Source organism: Nothobranchius furzeri, chromosome 2 (assembly GCF_043380555.1).
Source record: "Nothobranchius furzeri strain GRZ-AD chromosome 2, NfurGRZ-RIMD1, whole genome shotgun sequence".
NCBI lineage: Eukaryota > Metazoa > Chordata > Actinopteri > Cyprinodontiformes > Nothobranchiidae > Nothobranchius > Nothobranchius furzeri.
In genome coordinates this window covers 56,967,592-56,990,104 of record NC_091742.1, presented here as the reverse complement: position 1 = coordinate 56,990,104, position 22,513 = coordinate 56,967,592, and the positions used below count along the sequence as shown (strand labels likewise).

General features: G+C 41.1%; 1 protein-coding gene across 5 annotated transcripts in view; it reads left to right on the top strand.

Annotated features, from left to right (window-relative positions):
* Positions 1-5,267, top strand: part of pcdh7b (protocadherin 7b) — a 155,291-nt gene extending 150,024 nt beyond the window's left edge. For 3 of the 5 annotated variants that reach the window (XM_054747758.2, XM_015946854.3, XM_015946853.3), the window contains exon 3: positions 1,104-5,267. In XM_054747758.2, the coding sequence (XP_054603733.2) occupies positions 1,104-1,588 (485 nt within the window). In that variant the 3' untranslated portion in view covers positions 1,589-5,267. The remainder of the gene's footprint in view (positions 1-1,103) is intronic. The other 2 variants (XM_015946856.3, XM_015946855.3) reach the window with 2 other exon arrangements.
* Positions 5,268-22,513: the final 17,246 nt, after the last annotated feature.

The following is a 22,513-nucleotide window of genomic DNA, read 5'->3' as shown; positions in this document are numbered from 1 at the left end:
CCAAAGTCTTTGTGGTTTTATGTTTTTAATCTGAGCAAAAGGCATGCTTGGCTTGGTTTTGCACTCACTTTTGCTTTTGCTTGATTTGCCATTGGGTCATACATGAAAGTACATCTAACATAGCATCCCCAAGACTCCATAACTTGTACAACCTCTGGTGCTGTGTCATTTCAGAGCATTTAGGCTGTGGCGAAGACTCCTTGTTTCCTCCCTCCTAATAGTTCTGGTTTCACATTCAACCAGTTCAGCTTTGGTTTGCATCTCTGGTTTTAACATCTCCACACGTCGCAAACTTTCAGTGCAGACACTAAGCTAAACCGTCTTACCTGTTGTCCCGATGTTGCATTGTAAGCACATAATTTGCTTTTCGCAATAATGCTATAAATGCTGCTAATCTGGGGCTAGCGCTCAGATAGGTAATTGGTTAAGACTATTATTAGCGGATTTAAGAGGATATCTGAGGCGCTTGAGCCCCATAGAGCTATTAAAGTACTTAGATTAGAACATGATTGCGTGTCAATCAGCAACGTAGAGAAGGAGGGTGTTGGTGGTGCTCCCATCGCACAAACACACTCACACAGGGCAGCTTGAATTTTAAACGAGGCAAAGCTGAAAACACAAACTGACCTCGTCCCTTTTCGTCCCATTGGTGCCTCCCTTACTCTCTCCCCCCTTCCTTCCCTCCCTTTTTTCCTTCTCAGCACAAATACGTTTTGAAGCATGACATTATTTCAACTCTGATTCACACCACAATTTTTTTTTGTTCGAGGCTGTTGTCGTAGCCAAAAGTGTCTTCTTTTCTCTGTTGGTTTATGTTACTCTTCCTGTCATGTGGTATGGTTTCTGCATGAAAGCAAATCCAGTTTTATCGGTGAAAGCCTTGTGATATTAAGTGTAGGAGCTTACACAAGCTGGAGTAATCACTGTGACCAGTTTCTGTTGTTTTCTATTTTCTTCACTAGCTTTTAGATGCTGTAATGATCTAATTAGGGGACATAACAAGCCAAATCATAAAACATACATGTTAGCTCATCAATACATTTCTAATTTATTCCAACAAGCTGTATTTATTTACCTCGTTTTCTCCTCTCTTCTTCCCGTAGACTCGCGGCCATTGCCTGACGTAGCCATGACTGGCAAATGCACCAGGGAGTGCAACGAGTATGGCCACTCGGACTCCTGCTGGATGCCTGTGCGCACATCGCCAGAGCGACGGCCTTCCAAGTCGACCGCCAACCCCCAACAACCAAAGCTTTCCACCCTCATGACCGGAAATGGCAGCAGCAGCAGCAGCAGCAGCAGTAGTGTCGAACAGCCTGGCAGCCAAGAGACCCTCGCCATGGCCGCCATGGCCAACGGGGATCCCACAGCTACTCACATGATGGGAGATCGCAATCGCAACCTGCTCAACAAGAAGATGGCCTCCTCCTCTTCCTCCTATGAGGCCTTTGGTTCACCTTCTTACGTCTCCCCAGGAGGACGTGAGGAGACACTGGGACACCCCACTGAGGAGATCCCCCTCGCACCCACTGGAGAGTACAAACCAACATCCTGTGGTACGCTAACACGGCGGGAGGTGTACCTGTGAGCTTGAGGGTCAAAATGCAGCTTGGGTGTCACAGCCTGTGGCATTTACCATACACTACTAAGCATAGCTGCTTCCCCATCACCGTTACAGCTCTAGGAGTTTTTTTTAGCCACAAAGTAGGACTAAACCTTCTTTGGATACATAAACATAGAAACATTTTATAAAAGTGCTCATTTTAGCCACAAAGTGGAGGAGAGGAGGAGGAGAAACGTTCAGTGAGGCTACTCTACTGACTTTGTTGCGCTCTTGGAAGACAGTCTGCTGCCTGACAGTCAATCTGTACAGTTAATCAACCCATTTCAGACACACAGCACACGCATGAGTACTCTCTGTTCCCACTGGAAACCCATTTCTTTATTATAACAGTGTGTAAATGACTCAATATTTCCTCTTTCCCCCTTATTTTATTTGTTTTTTAGAATCAATGCTGTACATGCAGACCCTTCTGACTTTGGAGTCTGCCTGGATTTGCCTTTTTTTTAAATTTAGAACAATGCAACAAATAGTCTGGCCAAGATTCTCTGTGGCGAAAGAACAAACCAGTGATCAATCACGCTGACCATGGAAATCTGTCATCTTTTAGTGTTTGTAATCAAGTTGCAAACCCAAACTTGACCAATACTGAATCTTCTAAGGACTGAAAAGACTAAGCTTTAAAATACTGTCCTCTCTTTGGCTATTAGTTAGGAAAGGGACACCAAAGGACTTTGCTGCAACTCTACTTTGGCTGGACCCTTTGATGGACTACAACAAACTTTGTGATGACCGACCAACAGCGCAAACACGTTTCACAGGTGTCAATTGGTGTACATAAGCATTGGACAATAGTGACAGTGCTAACTGCTCTCATTCCTTTTGTTCCCCCTCCTGTTCTTTTTATGTCTTAATTGGTGAGAATTAGACCAAACGCCTCGTGACAAATGCAAGACCATACGCCTACAATCACATTAACTCAAACCACGGTGTTGTTAATCTTATCACATTAGTGGGATGGTACATTTTGTACCAAGTTATGTCCGTTTTGGCAAAATGATGACCCATACTTGCAGAAATTATTTTACTTCTGCCGGATTAAATATCTACCCATAGATTCATGATAGACTGAAGAAGAGCGCACATACAGTTGAGAGTGTTGAACAATGGCAAAGACAGCCTTTTATATTTTTTTAGTGTGTGTGTGTGTGTGTGTTATTGGACTGAGCAATAAATTCCATGATGTTTATGAGGCAAACAAGCATTAACCTCTTTTCCACTCTCTCTCCCAAAGCCTTCAAGGTTACGAAAGCCCATGATCCTAATCACCTGTGCCCAAGAATCCTTTAAGCACTCGTAGTTGTTGCTTTTCGTTGCATGAATGTAAGAATGAGCTCAGTAGAGAACAATCAAAAAGCAACGTCTGTATGAGCAGACACCACCATGAGGTGTTAGGGTCAAAAGTAATTTGGTGTCAAATGGAAAAACCAAAACTTCCTCTAAATGGATGACGCATTACACACTTCACACAAACAAGGAAAGAGGTTTTTCTTGGAGAACTTTGCTTTAAGTAAACTTTTTTATTTTTTTAAATGAAGGATTGAATGGTAAGAATGTGATGTCTCAATGAAACACCCATTAAACCCTTAGAGCCGATGCGTTACAAACACACACGTAATGTTAGGGTGCTGTGCCTCGCTGTATACTGTTTTGGTTATTCATTTTATTGTTATGGGGTTTTTTTCTTTTGCAGCTGCAGAGGCACATATCTCACCACTGTAATTAAAAAGAATATCAGATGCAATGGAACTTTTTTGTATGTTAGCAAAACCCATTTTGGTTGGACTGGAGGTGCTTATTTCAATGCACTCTGGCAATCTATAGTCTGTAAGTACTACTTGTGAAAGAAAGTGCTCCTATACTTATCAACTGTATACATGAATATTTACTTTTTACTTGCACGTTTAATGGCAACTTACTTCACTTAATGAGAAGGAAGATGATATAAAAAACTGTAAAACAAAATGTACAAAAAATGTTTTTCCTGTAAACACAGAACCCCATCTTCTTTGCTTGCATTTGTTTATACCCAATAAGACATTGCCCATTTAACTATTGGTACATTAAAAGGTCCTTTTTTTTTTTTTACCCATGAAAGACTTTGATTGTCTCATTTCACGAAAACATCCAATGTTTGTTTTATATCAGCTGTACTTCATTAGATCTGACTTCTCAACTCATTATATTTGCTCCCCCCCACCCCCCCCCCACCCCCACCCATCGGTTATTTACACGGCTAAAACGATGGAAACGATCAAGACGATGTACTCTGCTTTACTTTCTTTTATTTGGTGTCACTTTGTATATTTAGAGTGCTTCTGGAAAAAAAAAGGAAAAATCTTTTAAAAATACTCATAAAAATATTGGAGTGAATGCAAATATGCAATTGTGCCTTTTTATACCAACCGGTATGATTTAAATGTTTTTTGGAATGGTGCAAAAACGATTACACTGCTCACAAAAGAAGATGCGTTGGCATTTAAGGTCTGAAATACATTTGCATATCTTAGATGAAATCTCATGATGTCAAACTTTTATTTTCTATTTTCATAGGATGATCAATTGTCAGTGAGCCCATAGGTCCAACATTTCCACAACCCTTTTTTTTTTTAGCTTTTACCGAATGAGTATCACTTCATTTAAAACTTGCTTGTTGGTGGAAGTAATAATGATATAATCGACTTTTTTCTGTCGTGTTCTGCTCATGTGTCATTGAAAGGTCAAATAACCTTCTTTGTGCATGAAACAAGCGCTAAGACTGAAAATAAAAGCTCTGGATGATAGAAGAAAGGAAAGAGAGGGGAAAGAGAAAGAAAAATGCTCGGAGACATTTGACTGCTCAGAATTGAGGGAGCCAAGAGATAAAAATGCTAATGTGACGGTTTACTAGGAGGCATGAATACACGGGAGGGTGGGGTAGGGGTAGGGCCTGCAAGGGAGAGCAGCTGACAGAATACACACCTCGGGATGTGTTGTGCAACTTTACGGTATATGCATATCTCAGAGATGATGGTGATGAAACCCTGCATGACAAATAAGCACGCTGCAGGGTTTGCTGTGATACTGCAAGGTGACGCTTTGAATTCCTACATCAGATAAAGTGAAAACAGAGAGTCTGCAGAGTGTAAAAGAAGAGAAGTGAAAGAAACGTTGCCATACACTGGCACCTACATTGAGTGCAATCGGCACTCCATCTTTTCTGAGTAATGATAGGCTTGGCGGGTTGTTATTTTCTGATACACTGAGGTAACAGAGGCAGAAATCTGAACGATGGTGCGTGTCGGAATTCCCAACGCTTGACAGAAAACATGTTCTTAACCCCACCGGAGGTGTGTGTGCTCGACCGCCGCTCTCCTCCCTTTGTAGACCATTCACAGCGTGTAATGAGATTTTGTAATATTACCCATTACTATTTGTCCTGCGACTTGGATGTCGATATAGAAACTGAGGAACGAATTTATCATCGTTTAATATGAGTCACTATGCACGCAGCTTAGCTGAACATGGCAAAGTGTATTGAACGCAAGTCCACTTCTATTTATGAGATATTTTACATAATTTAATTTTGCTTTTGTACAGGTTTGTGTAAATAAACTGCTTGTCATTTTTGTCTCTGCAGAAATTAAAATATAACATGGTAAAACAACGCCTGTCTGAACATTCTTTTGTTTGTGTGTTTGGATTTTGTTGAACTTGGCTTCTATTGAGCATTTATGAGTATTCAATAGTCTAACCCGAACCCCCCAGCCAAGGTGTGGGCACCATAACTGGTACCATCTGGAATGGAGACCCACTTGGTTTAACCATATACGACCCACCAGTGTGTGAATGTGTGTGTGAATGGGTGAATGACTGATTGTGTTGTAAAGTGCCTTGGGGGGTTCTAGGACTCTAGAAGGCGCTATATCAAATACAGGCCATTTACCATTTACCATATGGGCAACTTCAGGTGGACACCCAAGGGCGCCCCCAAGGGGTGGCCATGGCCACCCCTAGAACCCCCCCCCCCCCCCAGGAAAAGCCATTGTTAACAAATCATATTAATGTTCAGTCAAACCATATAGTGATCTTATTCATTCAAAACATAATTGTCAAACAAAATAAAATATTACAATTAATGAGTAAAGAAATAATCAGAATAAAAATAAATACATATGTTTCTGTTGCTCATCTTTAAAAAAAGTTTTTATTGCCATAGTTTTTTTTTGTGAAACAGCAACAGGTGAATTAACCTAAAAAATACATTTTTAAATTAAATTTGGGATAACATTTTAAATAACTGAAATGCATTCATCTAAAATGTTTGTGTTTGTAAAATTTCCAATTCCAATTCCTTGTTTCGATTCCAGTTCCTATTGATTCCTGATTCTGATTCTTTCAAGACATGGCATGTTTTACATGAGCCAGCTAACCACAGGTCCTACTTGAGGAAATAATCTTAACTTCAACATGAATTTTAATTCTATGAACAACAACATCACCTTCATTTAGACTAAAACGTGTTTTGGAGAAAAAAAGAAAAAGACTTGCAGCACAACCAGTGTGTTTGTTTCTGACCACAACCAAAGTCTGGAAGAAGCCTCTGGGATGAGAGGCTAAATGTCTCCAACGTATCCAGAAACGTGCAGCTGTTTTCAGCTAAAACTCTCAGGATGATCATGTCCAGGATGACTGAGAACTACACCTCCATGCTGCAGCAGCATTCAGTCACAACAGGAAGTGGAACTTAAATGTAGCTGCTGTCAGTAACAATCTAACAGATTTAAAACATTAAAACTCAACAGAAATAGTTCAGCAAGGAAACAAAAAAATGTTATTTTTTATTATTATAATTATTTATTGTGGCAGAAGCTGGTGTGGTCCACCACAGAGAAGCTGCTCTAGCATGATGACTAATTATTCTACAGGTTATTGTTCAGCCTTCTGAGACAAACTCACCTCACACCATCCAGAGTTTGTTCTTTAAAGCTTCTATTAAATCCACGTGTTGACGTATTTAACACGTTTCCTCTACGCTGCAGGAGTTAAAGTTTACATCACGGAGTAAAAGTTCGGCAGACGCGTTGTGATCAGCTCTGAAAAGCGTTGATCACAATTGGCAGATCACGTTTATTTTTCACGGAGATCGGCCGCGGATTCCTCTTCCGGTCTGCATTCTAGGAATCGAAACTAGGAATCAAAATAAAAAACTTTGAACGATTCCGGGAAGAATGAACATTTGGAACCGGTTCCAATCCATGCTCGATACCCAACCCTACTTGTAGCCCTCACCTTTTTTGTGTAAATAACTTGTTTCCTTTCTCAGATGTTTTGACATCTCTGTTCCACGTGGAGCCACTGCTGAGTCTAATCATTCATTTAAGAGGTGCCCAGCAGACAGGTGCGTATAATAGGGCATTACTTAACAAAGAAAAGCCCTGAGTTTACTCGTCTGGGTTGCTTTTGATTAACCTAAATGGGACCTAAGTGTCAAATATTTCCATATGTAACATGAACATAACCCACAAGGGGCTCACATATCCCCAGGTGTGTATTTTGTTTACCCATATAGTTTTACCAGGTGACCTCTTCCTGTATTACCAGTTCTAAAAATATACACTGATTGTCTAGCAGCACTCCAGCTGTGAACCACTAGAAAAATCTAATTTTAACTGTGCTTGCCCATATCTAATAAAAATAAATATCCCAAGATGGTCTTATATGTTCGGAAACATCACTTTAATGTTCTTGCCATATAAATTTCACGTTTTTTCATATATATGTATCACTTTTTTAGAATATGACATTGTAAAAACATGATTGATCCCAGCCGGCATGCATAGGTGGGCCCCATACGGATATATTATGGTGGGCTTGCATTTGACAGGTGTCAGAGTTTCAGGTTGTTTGAAATATCCACCTGGGGTCTCATTTATCAAACACTGCATAGAATCCTTACTAAAACCGTACTTAAGTTCAGCAAAAAAAATGTACTTACGCCAAGTAGGTTTGTGATCTATCAAACATGGAGTATGCACAGCTGCACACAATCTCCGCTACGTAAATCAGAAACTATCTAGAAAGTTTCTCAACTGCTTTTTAGTCACATCCCACCCTCACCACGCCCACTTACTGCCATAAATGGTCAATGCAAAGTGCCTTGTGGATCTCATGCATATACATAAGCCGGCTGTTGCAGCCCTCCGCCAATGGCATGGCGACCGTAGATCAAGGCAGATCAAGGAAGGACAATTTCACAGAAGCAGAAGTTAAGGTACTTGTGGATGAGGTGAAGAAATGAAAGGAAGTGCTTTTGCAAAACAAATAAGAGAAAATCCATGGAGTGGTACAGCATTGCTGAAGCCGTCAATGTTGTGAGTTCTTCAGAGAGATCTGTGGCGGATCTAAAAAAAATGATCCAATTGGGATTGGATCCACAGACTCCCAGGTGAAAGTCACATGCGCTAAACAGTCACCCAAACGGAGATCTCCCTTGTCCAAGTAGCCAGGGCGCATGATCAATTGGGTCACAGTGACAGGACACACAGACTGTCACAGACGCATGACATTCTGTCTCAATCTGTCCCCCTGCTGATATTCTGCATTCTGTATTCTTTGCTTCAGTCTGTGTGTGTGTGTGTGAGTGTGCGTGCATTTGTATGTGTGTGTGTGAGTGTGCACGCATTTGTGTGTGTGAGTGCGCATGTGGGAGGTCTTGTTATGTGTGAAAATGTGATAATGCTACAGGATTTCATAATTGTATCTTCTCTGCAGCAGCACTGCAGGAGCTCTCCATGTCCAACATGTGCGTAAGCCAGGTCCTTAGTCAACTTAAAGTTGCGCACATTTTTCCGCTAAGTTTTCTTTCATAAATCCCAAAGTTTGCGTAGAAAGTTGCTTACGCAGTTTTCCGACCCCGTTTTGTGAGTAAGCAAGCTTGATAAATGAGGCCCCTGGTCACTACAGAGCACTAGAAACTTCCTATATGGTACAATAAAAGAATCAAAAGTTATACTTTATAGCAAGACATTTGGACCATAATTCATTTTGACCTGAGCTGATAGAGCCAGTATCCAGCATGTTTTAGTTCTTTCTCGGCTTCAACACACCTGATTTTATTCAATAGACGATTGACAGGCTTCTGCTGAGCTTGATGAACTGCTGAACAAGTTAAACAAATGTGCTGGATTAGGGAAGCAACTAAAACATGCTGGATAGCCCTCGGAAAAGGGAGCACGCTAATGCCAACATCTGTAGTTCAGACTCCTTTCTATGTGTCTCTAAGGTAGTGTCACATCACAATCTCTGCTTTAGCTAAAGGATTCAAGAAGTCATGTTATTCAAAATGAAAATCAAGAACATCATATTCATCACTTCGGAAATTGGTCATTCTTCAGATGAAGAAGCAAATCCATCCATCCATTTTCAGCCGCTTATCCGGAGTTGGATCACGGGGCAGGAGCCTAAGACGAGAGGCCCATACTTCCCTCTCCCCAGCTACCTGGGCCAGCTCCTCTGGGGGAATCCCAAGATGTTCACTGGTCAGCCAAAAGACATCCCGAGAAACTTGAACTCCTCCACTTGACCTCGTCCCTGACCTGAAGAAGGCATCCTACCCTTTTCCAATTTCTGACGTTGTTTTTCTAAATAAGTGACTTAAGTACCTCAAGTCTCAGCAAAAACCGAAGTCTAAATAGTCCAAAGTTGATGACAAAGCAGTTTCAAACATACTTTTCCTCTACCGCAGCTCTCATGGTCAGCCCATGAAACAAAACAGCTTGAGCCAATGGTAGACCTGCTGAGGCTAGACCAACCTGCAGAGCTAAATATTTTGCTTTTGTTGGTCTGTTTTTTTGCAGAAATACTAAGCAGACGTTGGTGGGTGATGTTAATTACAAATTGTACATTTTTGAGAAAATATATCAACATTTTAGAAGGATTAAAAATGATGTTTTGATTTAGTACATAGTAAGAATGACCAATGTTTTTCTTTAAAGTGACAATGTGTATTGGCAAGAGTGAGCAGTGCATACCTAAATCATTGCGAGCAAGCGGTATTTTTGTGTTCGAGTAAGACCTTACCAACGGATGGCCATTAGGGTCAAAAATCCCTCCAGGAAAATAACAAGCACATCAGACTCCCTTTCATCACTGGCAACAAGTGAAGAGGTAAACATGTCGAAACGAATGAAGAAAGTTTTGTAACCGTTTTGTAATGCATTTTGTCCTCACGGGCTCCCATAGAAGGAAACATGACGTCTAACATGGCGTCGCCCAGAGGCTTAGGTCCGCCCCCATGTATTTTATAATTATATATCACAAAGCCACCAATGTTTTTCAACAACTGAGCATCATTTACTTCATTTTCAACAACATTTTGATGGATAGCTTCAGAGATTCACAGTAAAAACAACACATTGACACTTTAATAAATCTCCAAACTGATAAAGTTGGCTTGTTTCTATGGCTGATACTGATTAGGTTACAAATCTAATTTAAAATTCTGAGTTATAATTGCAGTGTAGCTTTTGTTCTAATCTAGATGACTCCCTTGTGTCCAGTTTTGGTTAAGTTACACCATGAGCCATCTCTTTAGTGCATTCAATCCTGATCCTTGCATGTTTTCTTTGTTTCTTTGCACCAACACACCTGGGTGGTTAACAGGCTTCTGAAGAACATGAGAACATGCTGAAGAGCTGATTCAATCATTGATTCAGGTGTCCTGGGGCAGGGAAACAGCTAAAAGAAGCAGGACAGTGGACCTCCAAGACTAGAATAGATTATCCCTGATTTAATGTTCGCTCAGTTCCTACTGGTCAGATTACCACTCCACTGCTTTCCATCAGGTAATCAGCCCAGCTGTCTGTACTTGATGATCATCCTTCTCAGTATATAAAGCCATTGTTCTCAGTCAATGTCAGATCCTAGTGCTGGCATCCCTGTGGTGCTACTGCTGCTGTTACTGTTACCCCTCCTTTCCACCGGAGCCGTCAGCAGCACGTTACTGCAGCAGCACGTCATAGCTGCTGATAGGAACCGCTGTGGTCAACAGAACCTTTTCCACTGGAGCCGTCAGCAGCGCGAGTCGGCCGCATCTCAGGAGCAGCATGTCGCGGCCCTTACGCGTTGGTTCTATTTTCTACGCGCTACGCCTCTGAAACGGGTCAAGTTCGACTTTTTTGGGGAAGGAAAGACAGGAAATCGGACGCGGAAACGGAGCAAAGCTTTCTGAGATTTTCAGAATAAAGAAATGTACTGCCTTCCAGTTGCTTTACTTTAAAAAAGTTACTAACTGTGCGGCCCTGTGAGAAGTTATCACCTAGCTAGCGGTCTCCTTTGTTTTTCAGGTCCGTATTGGCGATTATAAAACGGACAGAACATAAAACACAAACCTTTTGGAGTTGTAGTTTTCTCCTGCTTGTTGTTGTGTTTACTGACGAAGTCACTCGTGTGACTTCATGCTCTGTCGGTGACAGCTGCTCCCCTGCTGCTTCGCGTCTCTGGTGGGAAGGGCCAAGCAGCAGCTTACGCGAGCAAGACGTGCTGCTGCAGTAACGTGCTGCTGACGGCTCCGGTGGAAAGAAGGGGTTGCTGCTGCTACTGTTACTGCTGCTGCTGCTACCGCTACGCCATGTTTCCATTGTTTGTCTTCCTTCATTATGAATTAGGTTCTGTCTCATTTTCTGTTCTCCTACATTTCCCTGCTTCTGTGGTCCCTTTAACAACCAGAATTATTACAGAAACCTTTAGTTTAAACATTTCTATCTCTGTAAGGTAAACTAGGGGCATCAAACACCCACAATTATTCTAATAATTTTCCTTTAATCGCCTGAGCTTTTTATTGTGCATTCCAAATGTCACTGTCTAAAATGTTGCATTTTAAATATTCATTTTTATTTATTTTTTTATTATTATTGAACAATCAAAAATAACTCAAATGAAAACTCAATCTCCTGGAAGGAACCCAGAATAAAGTTAAGCCAACATTCCTCATATGAGGAAGCAGGGCATCAGAAGGTTAAGGTCACTGGTGGTAATGACCTGAGTTCCTTTAGTGAAATCCAACATTATCTGGTCATTTTCTATGTAAAAAAAAAAAAAAAGAGACTCATTATATAGAGTACATGCTGTGTTCTTACTACTTTACATGCATAATTAACCTCATTATGTAAACTAAATCATTGATCCGAGACTAAATATACCAATCTTATTCTAATATATGTATCTTGCTCTCCCATAACAGCTGAAGGTTTATAAAGAGAAGTGGCAGAACTGTGTGTGTGTGTGTGTGTGTGTGTGTGTGTGTGTGTGTGTGTGTGTGTGTGTGTGTGTGTGTGCGTGCGTGTGTGTGTATGACACTGAATACACGCAAAACATTAACTACAAATTGTATATTACTACTGTTTTGCATTCAACCTAAAACTTAATATCTGAACTCACCCTATTTTCTACCATATTTTTCTCCTTACTTCCAAGTGAGATTGAATTCTGATGATATGCAAATGGATTTGCTCATTCCCTTCCTTTTAAGGATTCTGAATTGCCTGCCGTAGAATAATCAGCGGGTTAGTATTAATTTTTCTGTAGAGAAAGGGGGAATTAAGATAAATTAGAAGGAATATGAATGGAGTTAATCTTTAGGCAATGCATACCAATGAATTGTTGTGAGATGTTTTATTAATGATGAATTCAGACTGAATATTATTGGTGTTAGTAATAATAAGAGTCTGGATGCAAAGAAGTGGACTGACATTGTGACAGCAGGAGGCAGCAGTTGGTCTTAGATATAAAACACTATTTGAGAAATGTAATAATTAAGCCAAATGTTAAGGGTTTTATCTTTAAAGAGATTGACAGCATCAAGATAGATGCAGTGTTCTTCAGCTAATAAACACAAAAACAGTTTAAGTGGTCTCGTCACTTCTGCAATGCAATCTGTATTAGCTCGGCGGACTCGTTTACATGCAGTGTATTTGGATTGCTACCAAATTCAATTAAAAAAAACAATGCAAGTCTTTTTAGGGCATTACTTCGGTTTTCTGATGTGCATGTAAACACACTGAATGACTGAGTGGCATCAGAAAGAAGAGCGTGTTCTGGTTGGTGGAACAATGGGAAAGGGAGTTCGTTAAACTGCTCAGTTTGTCACAGTTGTGCCCTTGGGCAAAACACTTGACCCTCTTTGCCTGCTGGTGATGGTTAGAGGGACAATTGGGCCAGTGTTCCTCAGCTTTGCTTCTGTCGGTGCGCCCCAGTGCAACTGTGACTACAATGTAGCTCATCACCACCACTATGTGTGTGTGTGTGTGTGTGAATGACTGGTTGTGATGTAAAGTACTTGGAAGGGTTTTAGAACCCTAGAAAGAGATATATGGCAATTTGGTATTAATGCTGACCATGTCCACCCCCTTTATGACCTCATGGACCCATCTTCAGATGGAATTTATTCCAGCAGGATAAAGACCTGTCACAAAGCTTTCTAGAACATGACCACGAGTTCACTGTCCTCTAGCGGCCTCTGCAGTTCCCAGATCTCATTCCAGTCCAGAACTTTCGGAATAAGGTAGAACCGGAGATTCACACTAATGAAACAACGTGTTGCAGAGTTTTCTGACAGATACGCTTGCAGCGAACCCTTTTTCACAAGAAGCAGTAAACACAGGCGTAACAGTTCACCAGTAATCTCATCTCACAGCAACGTAATGCTGTCGTTCATATGCAGTACATGCAAAGCTGCACAAAGGAGATGCAGAATCAGCCATGCAATCAGGAGTTAGAGCCCCAACCAGTATTTATGATGATGTTTTAGAACTATTAGTGATTTGCCTACATTGTAAAGTCATTTATCTGAGGTGAAGTGCTGAAGCAGCTTGCGAGGAAAATGTTTCTGTGTAGATGAAATGGCTGAGGGAAGGATAGGGAAGAGCGTAACTGTACATGAAAAATGGAGGGAATATAAAAGCTACTGTTCCCAACGCTCATATATGTGATGCTAATTAATGAAATCATTGATCACCTCTACAATATCAATCACAAAGGAAGTCATTTCAATATAAATTCCAATTCCTTTTCATGCTCACTGGTGTGAAATAAACAACTTAAAATCACATCAGCGGGGGGAATTCAACCATAAACCTTAGAGGAAACGGTTTTGATATCCACAATTTATGACACTTTTATTGTCTTTAAATTTTATTTTTCCAGTGCAACCGTGGGAAATGGCATCCGAGGAATAGCAGTTAGGGCTGTGTTAAATTGATTTCTATTTCATGTTTATTTTATGAATGCACAGAGGGATTCTGGGCCAACTTTTTTATGTGTTATGGTTGGAACAAATAAACAAGTTCATGAGGAAACTCCTGCAATAACTTTGATTTAATTGTGATCATATAAATCCTCTGTACACTTTGTTTTCTCAGCGATAACACCCTGGAGGAAGATGTCATTACAGTTAATTTTATTACCTTCACAGTGGAGATGGACACGCATTCAGTGAAGGCTTCGCCCTTCTAACCTGCTGAAGTCGAGCTTTTCTAGAGGAAATCATTCATCTGAATGAATTTAAAGAAGAAAATATTAGTTTCTGTAGAAAGTGGTGAGATTATTTTTGTAATGCAATTTTTTATTTATTTATTTATTTTTAGCACAGACTGATTAAGATTGGGAAGGTTAATGGTTTGTGGCAGATGTATGGCCAAGTCACTGCTTTGTAACCCCCAAATTACACTACCTCCGCTTCGACACAAACGCCAGAGCAAAATCGGTCCCGTTCTAGTCAATCAGAGCAATTCCACTACTGCGGCCGTGCTCCGGCAGTGCGGCGCCGTGCGCCGCCTTCTGTTCCGGCGTCCGGCAAAAATAGAATCGATTCTATTTTTGCCAGACGCCGGAGCACCTCCGCAGTAAATGGACAGAAATCGCAACCGCCCAACAGGAAAAGGAGCAAGACAACTTCCGTTTTTCACAATAAATCGATAAACAAAAGGCGTTTTTTGTTTCATATGCACAGGTTTAACAACTTTTAACAACTATCAATGGCGGCTGAAGTTTAAATGCACAAAAATAAGCCATAAATACAGTTTCTACTATCAAAGTAGTCGCCCTTTGTTGATCCAAACACTGCTGATCTCTCAACACAAATGATGGGCAGATTAAACAGTTCATGCCGATGCTTCTCCCACACAACGGGTGTTTGGATCTAACTTCCGCGTTTATTGCTCAGACTGTATCGCAAGATCTCGAAAATCCCGCGCATGCTTGTTTGCCCCTTTCAGGTCTCCGCACCGGAGCGAAGCCGTTGTAGAGTGGGTACCAGTAAAAATTGAGTTCGGAAGCGAGCGGCTGCGGAAGGCGGGGGCGGAGCGGAGGTAGTGGAATTTGGGGGTCAGTCACAAATCTTTCCAGACAAGCCCAAGTCAAAGACAACCAAGTCCTGACATGGTCTGGGCAAGGAGTTTAACCCAGGACATACAGAATCAACGCACTCACAGGTAATTTAATGTAAATAAGGAGTTTATTTTAAAACGGGAACAAAAAGCGCACTGGAACTTCCAGTGGATGGAGAAAAATCGGTACGCAGTGTCTGAGGAGGGGGGAATAAAAATAAGGTGAGTCCTGAGAAGTAAGTCTTAACTGAGGGAGGTGCAGAGAAAAGACTTACTGGGCAAAAGAGCTGAGGAGGAATGGGGAGGGGCAGGTCGAGAGTTGGGTGAGTCGAGGTGAGTATATCCAGGAGAGGGAGCGTGGGGGAAGCAGGTGAGTGGAGCGACTGGAGAGATGGAGAACACTGGGGAGCTGCGTCCAGAAGGTTATGTAGAGGTGGTGAGTATCCTGATGAGTTTAGAGAATCCAGAGGAGTTCCTTCAACAGAGACTTTCCAAAAATCCTGAAGCAGGTGTGAGCATAAAAACACAAAGAAAGTAAATCCAGAGGAATCACCGGAGGCTCAAGAAAACACAATGCACTAGGAGGCTGGAATCTACCGGGTAGTAGTAATCATCTTGCGTCGAGGTGTGTTCTCCAACTCCTTAAGAAGCCAGTGCCGTTGATTGCTAACCCGACGCAGCTGGGAGCCTCCCTCTCCTGAAGAACAACTCAAAGGTGGAATGCGCGACGGGAGTACACACCCCGACTCATGACAAGTCCAAGTCGAGTCCAAAGTCAATGATGTGGAAGTCCAATTCAATGTCCAAGTCCTTAACTTTGAATTTTCAAGTCATAATCAAGTCAAAAGTCCAACTTCAATTTAATGACGATAACCATAAAGAAATTCCAGAATTAAAGCTTCTTAAAGCTTCATTTATTTGCACAAACAAGCAGAAAGTGCAACTGAAACTGATTATAAACAAAGTGCCGCTGCATTTAGCAGTAAATCAAACCCAGAACGAAGAGTGATTATGAGTTTTGTCCATGTCGTGTCACTTTTGTGCAAAATATAAAATATGCTCAAGTCGTCATCAAGTCAACAGATGCAAGTCGATTCAAGTCGCAAGTCATTGTCATAAGTCTTTATGGATTTTATCAAGTCAAGTCAGAAGTCATTAAAATAATGACTCGAGTCTGACTTGAGTCCAAGTCATGTGACTTGAGTCCACACAGCTGGTTTGTGGAGTAGAAAAAGATGCAGATAAACTCTATGAGCAAAATAAAATCCTAACCATGCTATGAGTGATTTCTTATGTTTTCTTTATTGGGGAAACATTTAAAGAAACTATTTAAATTTGAAATTCTCAGAGTTTAGACAGTTTTTTTTTTTACTTCCAGACTCTACCATGATGCCTGCAGAAAAAACAAACTTCTTTATCTTCGTTATTTAAATTGACGATCTGCAAACTGAAAATGCTAACTGCTAGCATTATAGCTAACAGCCGTAAAGAAAGTAAAGAGCCCCCTTTCACAGTGACTTTATCCTGCTGGACCATAATTTGCTTTTATTTATTTATTTTGCATTTTAAATTGTTTCCTTACATTTAGCTTTTATCCTTACCACTGGGGTCATAACTACAGTGTTTTGGACATTGTGCTAGATGTCTTTTCTTTGTTTAAGTCAGATTTTTTGAAAATTGCTGAAGTATCCGCTTCCAATACTAGTAGCTGCCAAAAACATCCATTAAAATATCATCATCCAAAAGGTTCTCAAAACAAGGTCTATAGGGAGCCTAAAGGTTGGTTTATGCTTGACGCGTCCGCGAGGTCCGCACGGCAAAATTGCGTCATTTTAACAACCGCGCCCCTCCACCGCGTCTCCGCACGGCCCAAAATTTCCGTGCACCTAGGAAAATTTCTAACCACGCAGACGGTCGGACGCGGAAAAACATGGCAGACCGGTAAGAACTAGTATGGCAGAGGTTCGTAAATACAGACATTTGTATGATTCAGCTCTCAGAGATCACCGTGATCAACATGTTTAATTCTTGGAGAGAAATAGCTCGCACTTTCGGAAAAGACGAGGACGCTGTTAAAAATGCTGGAATGCCATGTTGTAAACAACAGTAATTTCTACTTCTACTATGGTGTAGTGTTGGATGCATGCCGTAGAGCTCCATGCTGCCACGTTCAGTTTGGGAGAATATTGGCTCACCGCAGAGACAAGCCGCATGAACCATAAACGCTGCGAGTTGTGAAGCGCGTTCCATCTGCGAGCCGCATCACCAAGCGGAAAGTGAATGCGTCAAGCAAAAACCAAGCTTTAGTCTCCGCCCATTCCGGTCGGCTCATGGGTCCCCCAGAAGAATGAAAATATGAATGCAAGTCGACGAGGCTTAGACCCTGGATCGCACATATGTTGTACTGCAACTAAAATGAAAATAATGATGGGTTTTTCAACCATGCCAGTAACGTACTTTGAGATCCATCAGTTTGTAATTAGCATGACTCCAAATTAGACATCAGCACATCGCATATGTAACGTCGCCACATAATCTCATCTTCCCTAGCATAGTTGCTATTTACTAAATGGCCAGATTTATCGTGGCTCTTTCCTCTTGAAGAAAGGATTTGAAATTTGCTGAACTTACATCCCTTTTCCCTGTGTTTTTCTCCACGTCTGGTTCGATGACGTCACTTTAGTGAAGCGCATTTGTAGTCTTGGACTTATTTTCCCACAAAACCAAAAATAGAGTTTCCTCCTGTTCAAAAATAAGCATTTTTTGGGTATCAAAATGTGTCTTTAAAATTCACGGACATCATATCTGAAATTCATGGAACAAAACAAGTGGAATTAGAAAATAGCCTTTTTAGCCCCATTGACTTGCATTCATTTTTTTGTTCTTCCGGGGACCCATGGTACGGAAGCAGATGGGTGTGACTTAGGCTCCCTATTTGATTAAAAATAGATATAATCTACAATCTCCTCTGTTATTAACCATGCAAAAGTCTGATACAGGGAAAATCAAGATAAAAACAAACTTTTTGGTTTAAAAAACATATTTATTAGTAAATAGTCAATTATTATTTTGTCTTTCCACCCAAAACAGAGTTTGCACATGAATAAGAAGTAAAAATGGAGGTGCAAAAAAATTCCACAATGACACTAAAATCGCACTTTTCCACTTGCAGTAATTAAAACTTCCACCAGAGGGCTGAAAACATGTTGAATTTAATGCAGCAGATTTTTGAGGACAGCACTAATCCTGTTAACAAGGTAGAGCTCTTAAAATTCTTTGGTCAAGTATATTTTGATGCCAGTCTACTACTTGGTTACAATTATTGGTATAAAATTGGAACAAATTCTCTAAACGTTAACACGAGTTTTCACTTTCCTTGTGTGAGTTGCTGGTCTTTGCTTTGGGGTCACGGACATTTTGAAGAAAATTGAGATATTTGCAACATAATTTTCGTTCAAAATTGTCTCAGAATTTTTACAGTGTTTTCAACTCATCCCGAGTTTTTCACCGTTTTGTTTCTCATGGGTGAAAAAGTGGGAAGGGTTAGTAAGCACTAAAACCAAAGTTTTAAAATAGTTACAAATTTGCAAATAAATGGTAAGAGTGTATTTGATTAGGATGTGCATCAAGTCCTAGAACCCCCCAAGGTGCTTTACAACACACATTTACTAATGTGCACAAACACACATTCACACCCTGGTGGTTATACGTACCTGTGATGTAGCCACAGCTTAGCTCCTCTGGGGTCCATTGACAGAAGTGACGCCAGCAGGCAATGTGGGACTGAAGAGAACTTGTGATGAATTATAAGAACTTACACAAATACACAAAGATATTTTAGGGTTTTTTTGCACAACGTGTGAAGTCGAAATTAGCCCAGTGTAGCGAACGTACGCTGTCCTCGCAGCGTGTAGCTACAGTATGTGTAGCTAGGCAGCTAACAAATGACTAAAACAAAAACAAGAAGATTATGAAGATCTTTATAACTGCAGCTGCAATATACAGAACAAGAAAGTACATTACTAACTAACAGTGGCGGCTGGCCAGTAGAGGGCGATAGGGTGCCGCCCTCCCAGTTTCCCCACTGTTTTTAATTTTTATTTAAAAAAATAAATAAATAAAATTAACAATAATCACATATTCTAAGTTAATTGTGTGTTTTGTAACAAAAATAAATCATATATATATATATATATATATATATATATATATATATATATATATATATATATATATATATATATATATATATATTGGTCTCTGCCGATCTCTGCCGGTCTCTGCCGAGCGGTGGAGGCTGTGTGCTGTTTTTCAATCGCCCAAACAGGACAAGACCAGTTGTCCAATTGCTGACAAGAAAATCAAAGGGTAGGAATGGGAATGTATCCAATCAGCGTCGACGTTGTTTCAGAACGTTTCAGAAGCTTGATGGGCGATAGAGCTCCTGGAGTTGACGTCACTTCTCCCGGCATGCAACAGTTCAAATCGAAACGGCGCCATTTTGGCATGCAGAAGCCCGCAGCTGGACTATTTGTTATTGTCAGAAAACTCAATCAAACGGGAAATATGGTAGATTCCTGTTGTGCCCCGGGATGCAGAACAGACACGGACGACATAAGGAATGAGCCATCTACAGGATTCTCCAAGATCCGGAGCGCCGCAAACGTTGGATCATTGTAATAAAACGCACTAGTGACCGGGCTAAAATGAAACTGTGGGACCCCGAGAGTAAAGGTTTTCGCTTATGCAGCGACCGCTTCATATCAGGTACTTAAACCAACGTTTCCTCAACTGTGTATGGTATTTATTTTAAATGCTTTTATTACGATTCTTAGTGGGCTTCCTAAACTTATTTTGGCGTGGCTTTTTCTGTCTTATTACTCATAGCAACAAGTAAACATCACGTAAAACGTTGCCTCGTGATTTCTGCGTGCTGCCGTTTCCGTGTTTTATGATCACAGCAATTAACCGGCTAAGCTGTATTTAATTTTAAGCAATGGTTGATCAGTTGTCAGATCACACATAAAAAGCACTTTGGATTGCTATTATCTGTCTCACCGAGACTTCTTACGTGTAAATCTGTTATTTGTCCGTCCATCCATCCATTTTCATCCGCGTATCCGGAATCGGGTTGCGGGGGCAGTAGCGTGACTGCCCTCTCCCCAGCCGCCGGAGCCAGCTCCTCCGGGTAAACCCCAAGGGGTTCCCCGGTCAGGTTCGGTGTTGTGCCGGTAAGAAGCCCGCTCCGACAGCTTCTGGCGTCGGAGCGGGCAGTAGAGTCGAGAGTCCCAGACCTTCTCCCCAGCTCCTCCGGCCGGGGGAATCCCAAGGGGTTCCCCCGGCCAGGTCCGGTGTTGTGCCGGCAAGAAGTCCGCCGACAGCTTCTGGCGTTTTTAAAAAGTATCCCAGGGGCACGGTAAGGGTCGGAGATGTTTAGTCTATTTAATTTCTGACTATATAAAATGATTTCTTCTGTTTTAAAGTGTGAAGTAAACTCCGACGAAGTAAAATCCAAGCGGATCCTGTTCATGTTCATGGTTACATCCGTGTTTTTTTACCTTTTTTGCATGCCAAAATGGCGTCCACTAACTGAGAGTCACGTGGGGTCCGGAGCTCTATAGAGCTACCGCCAAGGCTTTCGTTGGTGTTCGGTAGAACTCGGAGAGTCTCGACTCCAGCACGTTTTTGGTCGTGACTCGTGACGCACATGGAGCAGACGCAGACATGGACGCCAGTGAGCCTACAACCAGGATACCGGATCTCAGCAGCCACTGAATTCAGTTCGGTCTCTTCTCCAGTATCCGTTCGAGAGGAGAACTATGGTGGAAAAACTTAATGTCAAAGAGCTTGGACCAGATCAGCCCGACGTAAAGATAAGCCAGCAGGAGGAGGAGAGAGGTAAACTGAACACACGACGCTTCTCCCAAAATTGGTACACCAGGAAGCAGTGGCTAGCTGGATGCAATCACGCTAATGCGTTATTTTGCTTTCTGTGTTTGTATTTCAAAACGGCTGGGATCCACAGAAGGTGGATGTGGAACTTGTGTCTCATTGGGGACTCCATTCATTCTCTGACTGAGGAATGCAGCGCATCAGTGCAGCAGCAAACAAAGAAACGGAGGACGTTTGGACAGGGAGAACAGCAGCTGGGTGCAGAGGTAAGCTGTACATTACATTTCTGTAAACAAGACAATCAGAATCAGAAATCCTTGGTTGTCCCACAAACCGGGACATTTGTTTAATAGCATGTACATTGTTTAATGTGCAATAACTGTAAAAACTAATTTCAACACACATACCTATTATACATATTTAATCATGTAAATGTGTATTTCAAGTAAATTTGTACATACAACAGTCTGATTCCATTTTACTTGTTACACTTCTGCTGCAGCAAACAAATTTCCCAGCTTTTGGGACAATAAAACATTTCTGATTTGTCCCAAAAAGTGGGAAATATGACATTTGTAAGAGGATACTGGTGACATTATTTCCTATGAAAGTGTTTCCACTTTCCATAAGTCCTAACAGTGTAAATTTCTGGCATTTTGTCTAAGTAGTGTTTACTACCATTACTGTAACAGTGACCTGCTCATAATTTTTCGTGTTCACTCAAATGTTGAAATTAAACAAAATGTTTTTGTTACTTGCCTCTTGCATTGCCTATTTACCATTTATGGTCATGTTATTTTATGTGCAATTTAATGCAGTATTTTTCAACCTTGGTCCGCAAGGCAGTGTGCCAGTAGTCAGACACACCTGGATTAATCAGTTTGTCCAATAATGTAAGACAGGAAATAAAAGAGCTGTGCTTAATTCAGGAAATAGTGAAGTTGTGTACAAAGCTCAGAAAGCACAAGTTTGTTTAAAAAAAATAGCACAGCCCCACCAAAAATATTTTTCACCAGCCGCCACTGCTACACACAGCATCACGCTTAGGGAGAATGAGATTCAGCTTCTGTTGGAGGCAAAACAAATATGGCACATTTCCTATTATTCACTTAAATTGAAGTAGTTGTTACTTTGCACAGAAAATGTTTAAAATATAGTTTCTTTTTTTTATGAGAGGAGGACAATGCATGTATCGGTATTTTAAAAATAATAGTATATCGCATATTGGCAACCAAAAAGCCAGTATTGAGCATCCCTAATGCAGCAAACACATGAATCCATTTAGTTTTGCCTTCCAAGCCAAGACAGAAGTGGAGAAGAAGTAAACAGACAGACAGTGGAGGTTTGAGTAATATCCTTCCAGTGTGTGCACTTACTATCCACGAGACTCCATGTGACCCCCGCTGTCAGATGATAGATTTCCCACAACGACCTGCCGCAACAAATTAGCTAATCATGTGAGCCCCACCAAGCATGAGGAATGAACACTGCTAGTTGTGAGGCCAAACAAACTGCAGTGGAACGGGCAAATACACTCCCACTCATTAATCACACATCAGTTGAGAGTTGAATTCACACAAATTTATATGTACTAGATTTATGTGGCAGAAGCAATTTGACAAAAATCCATACAGGT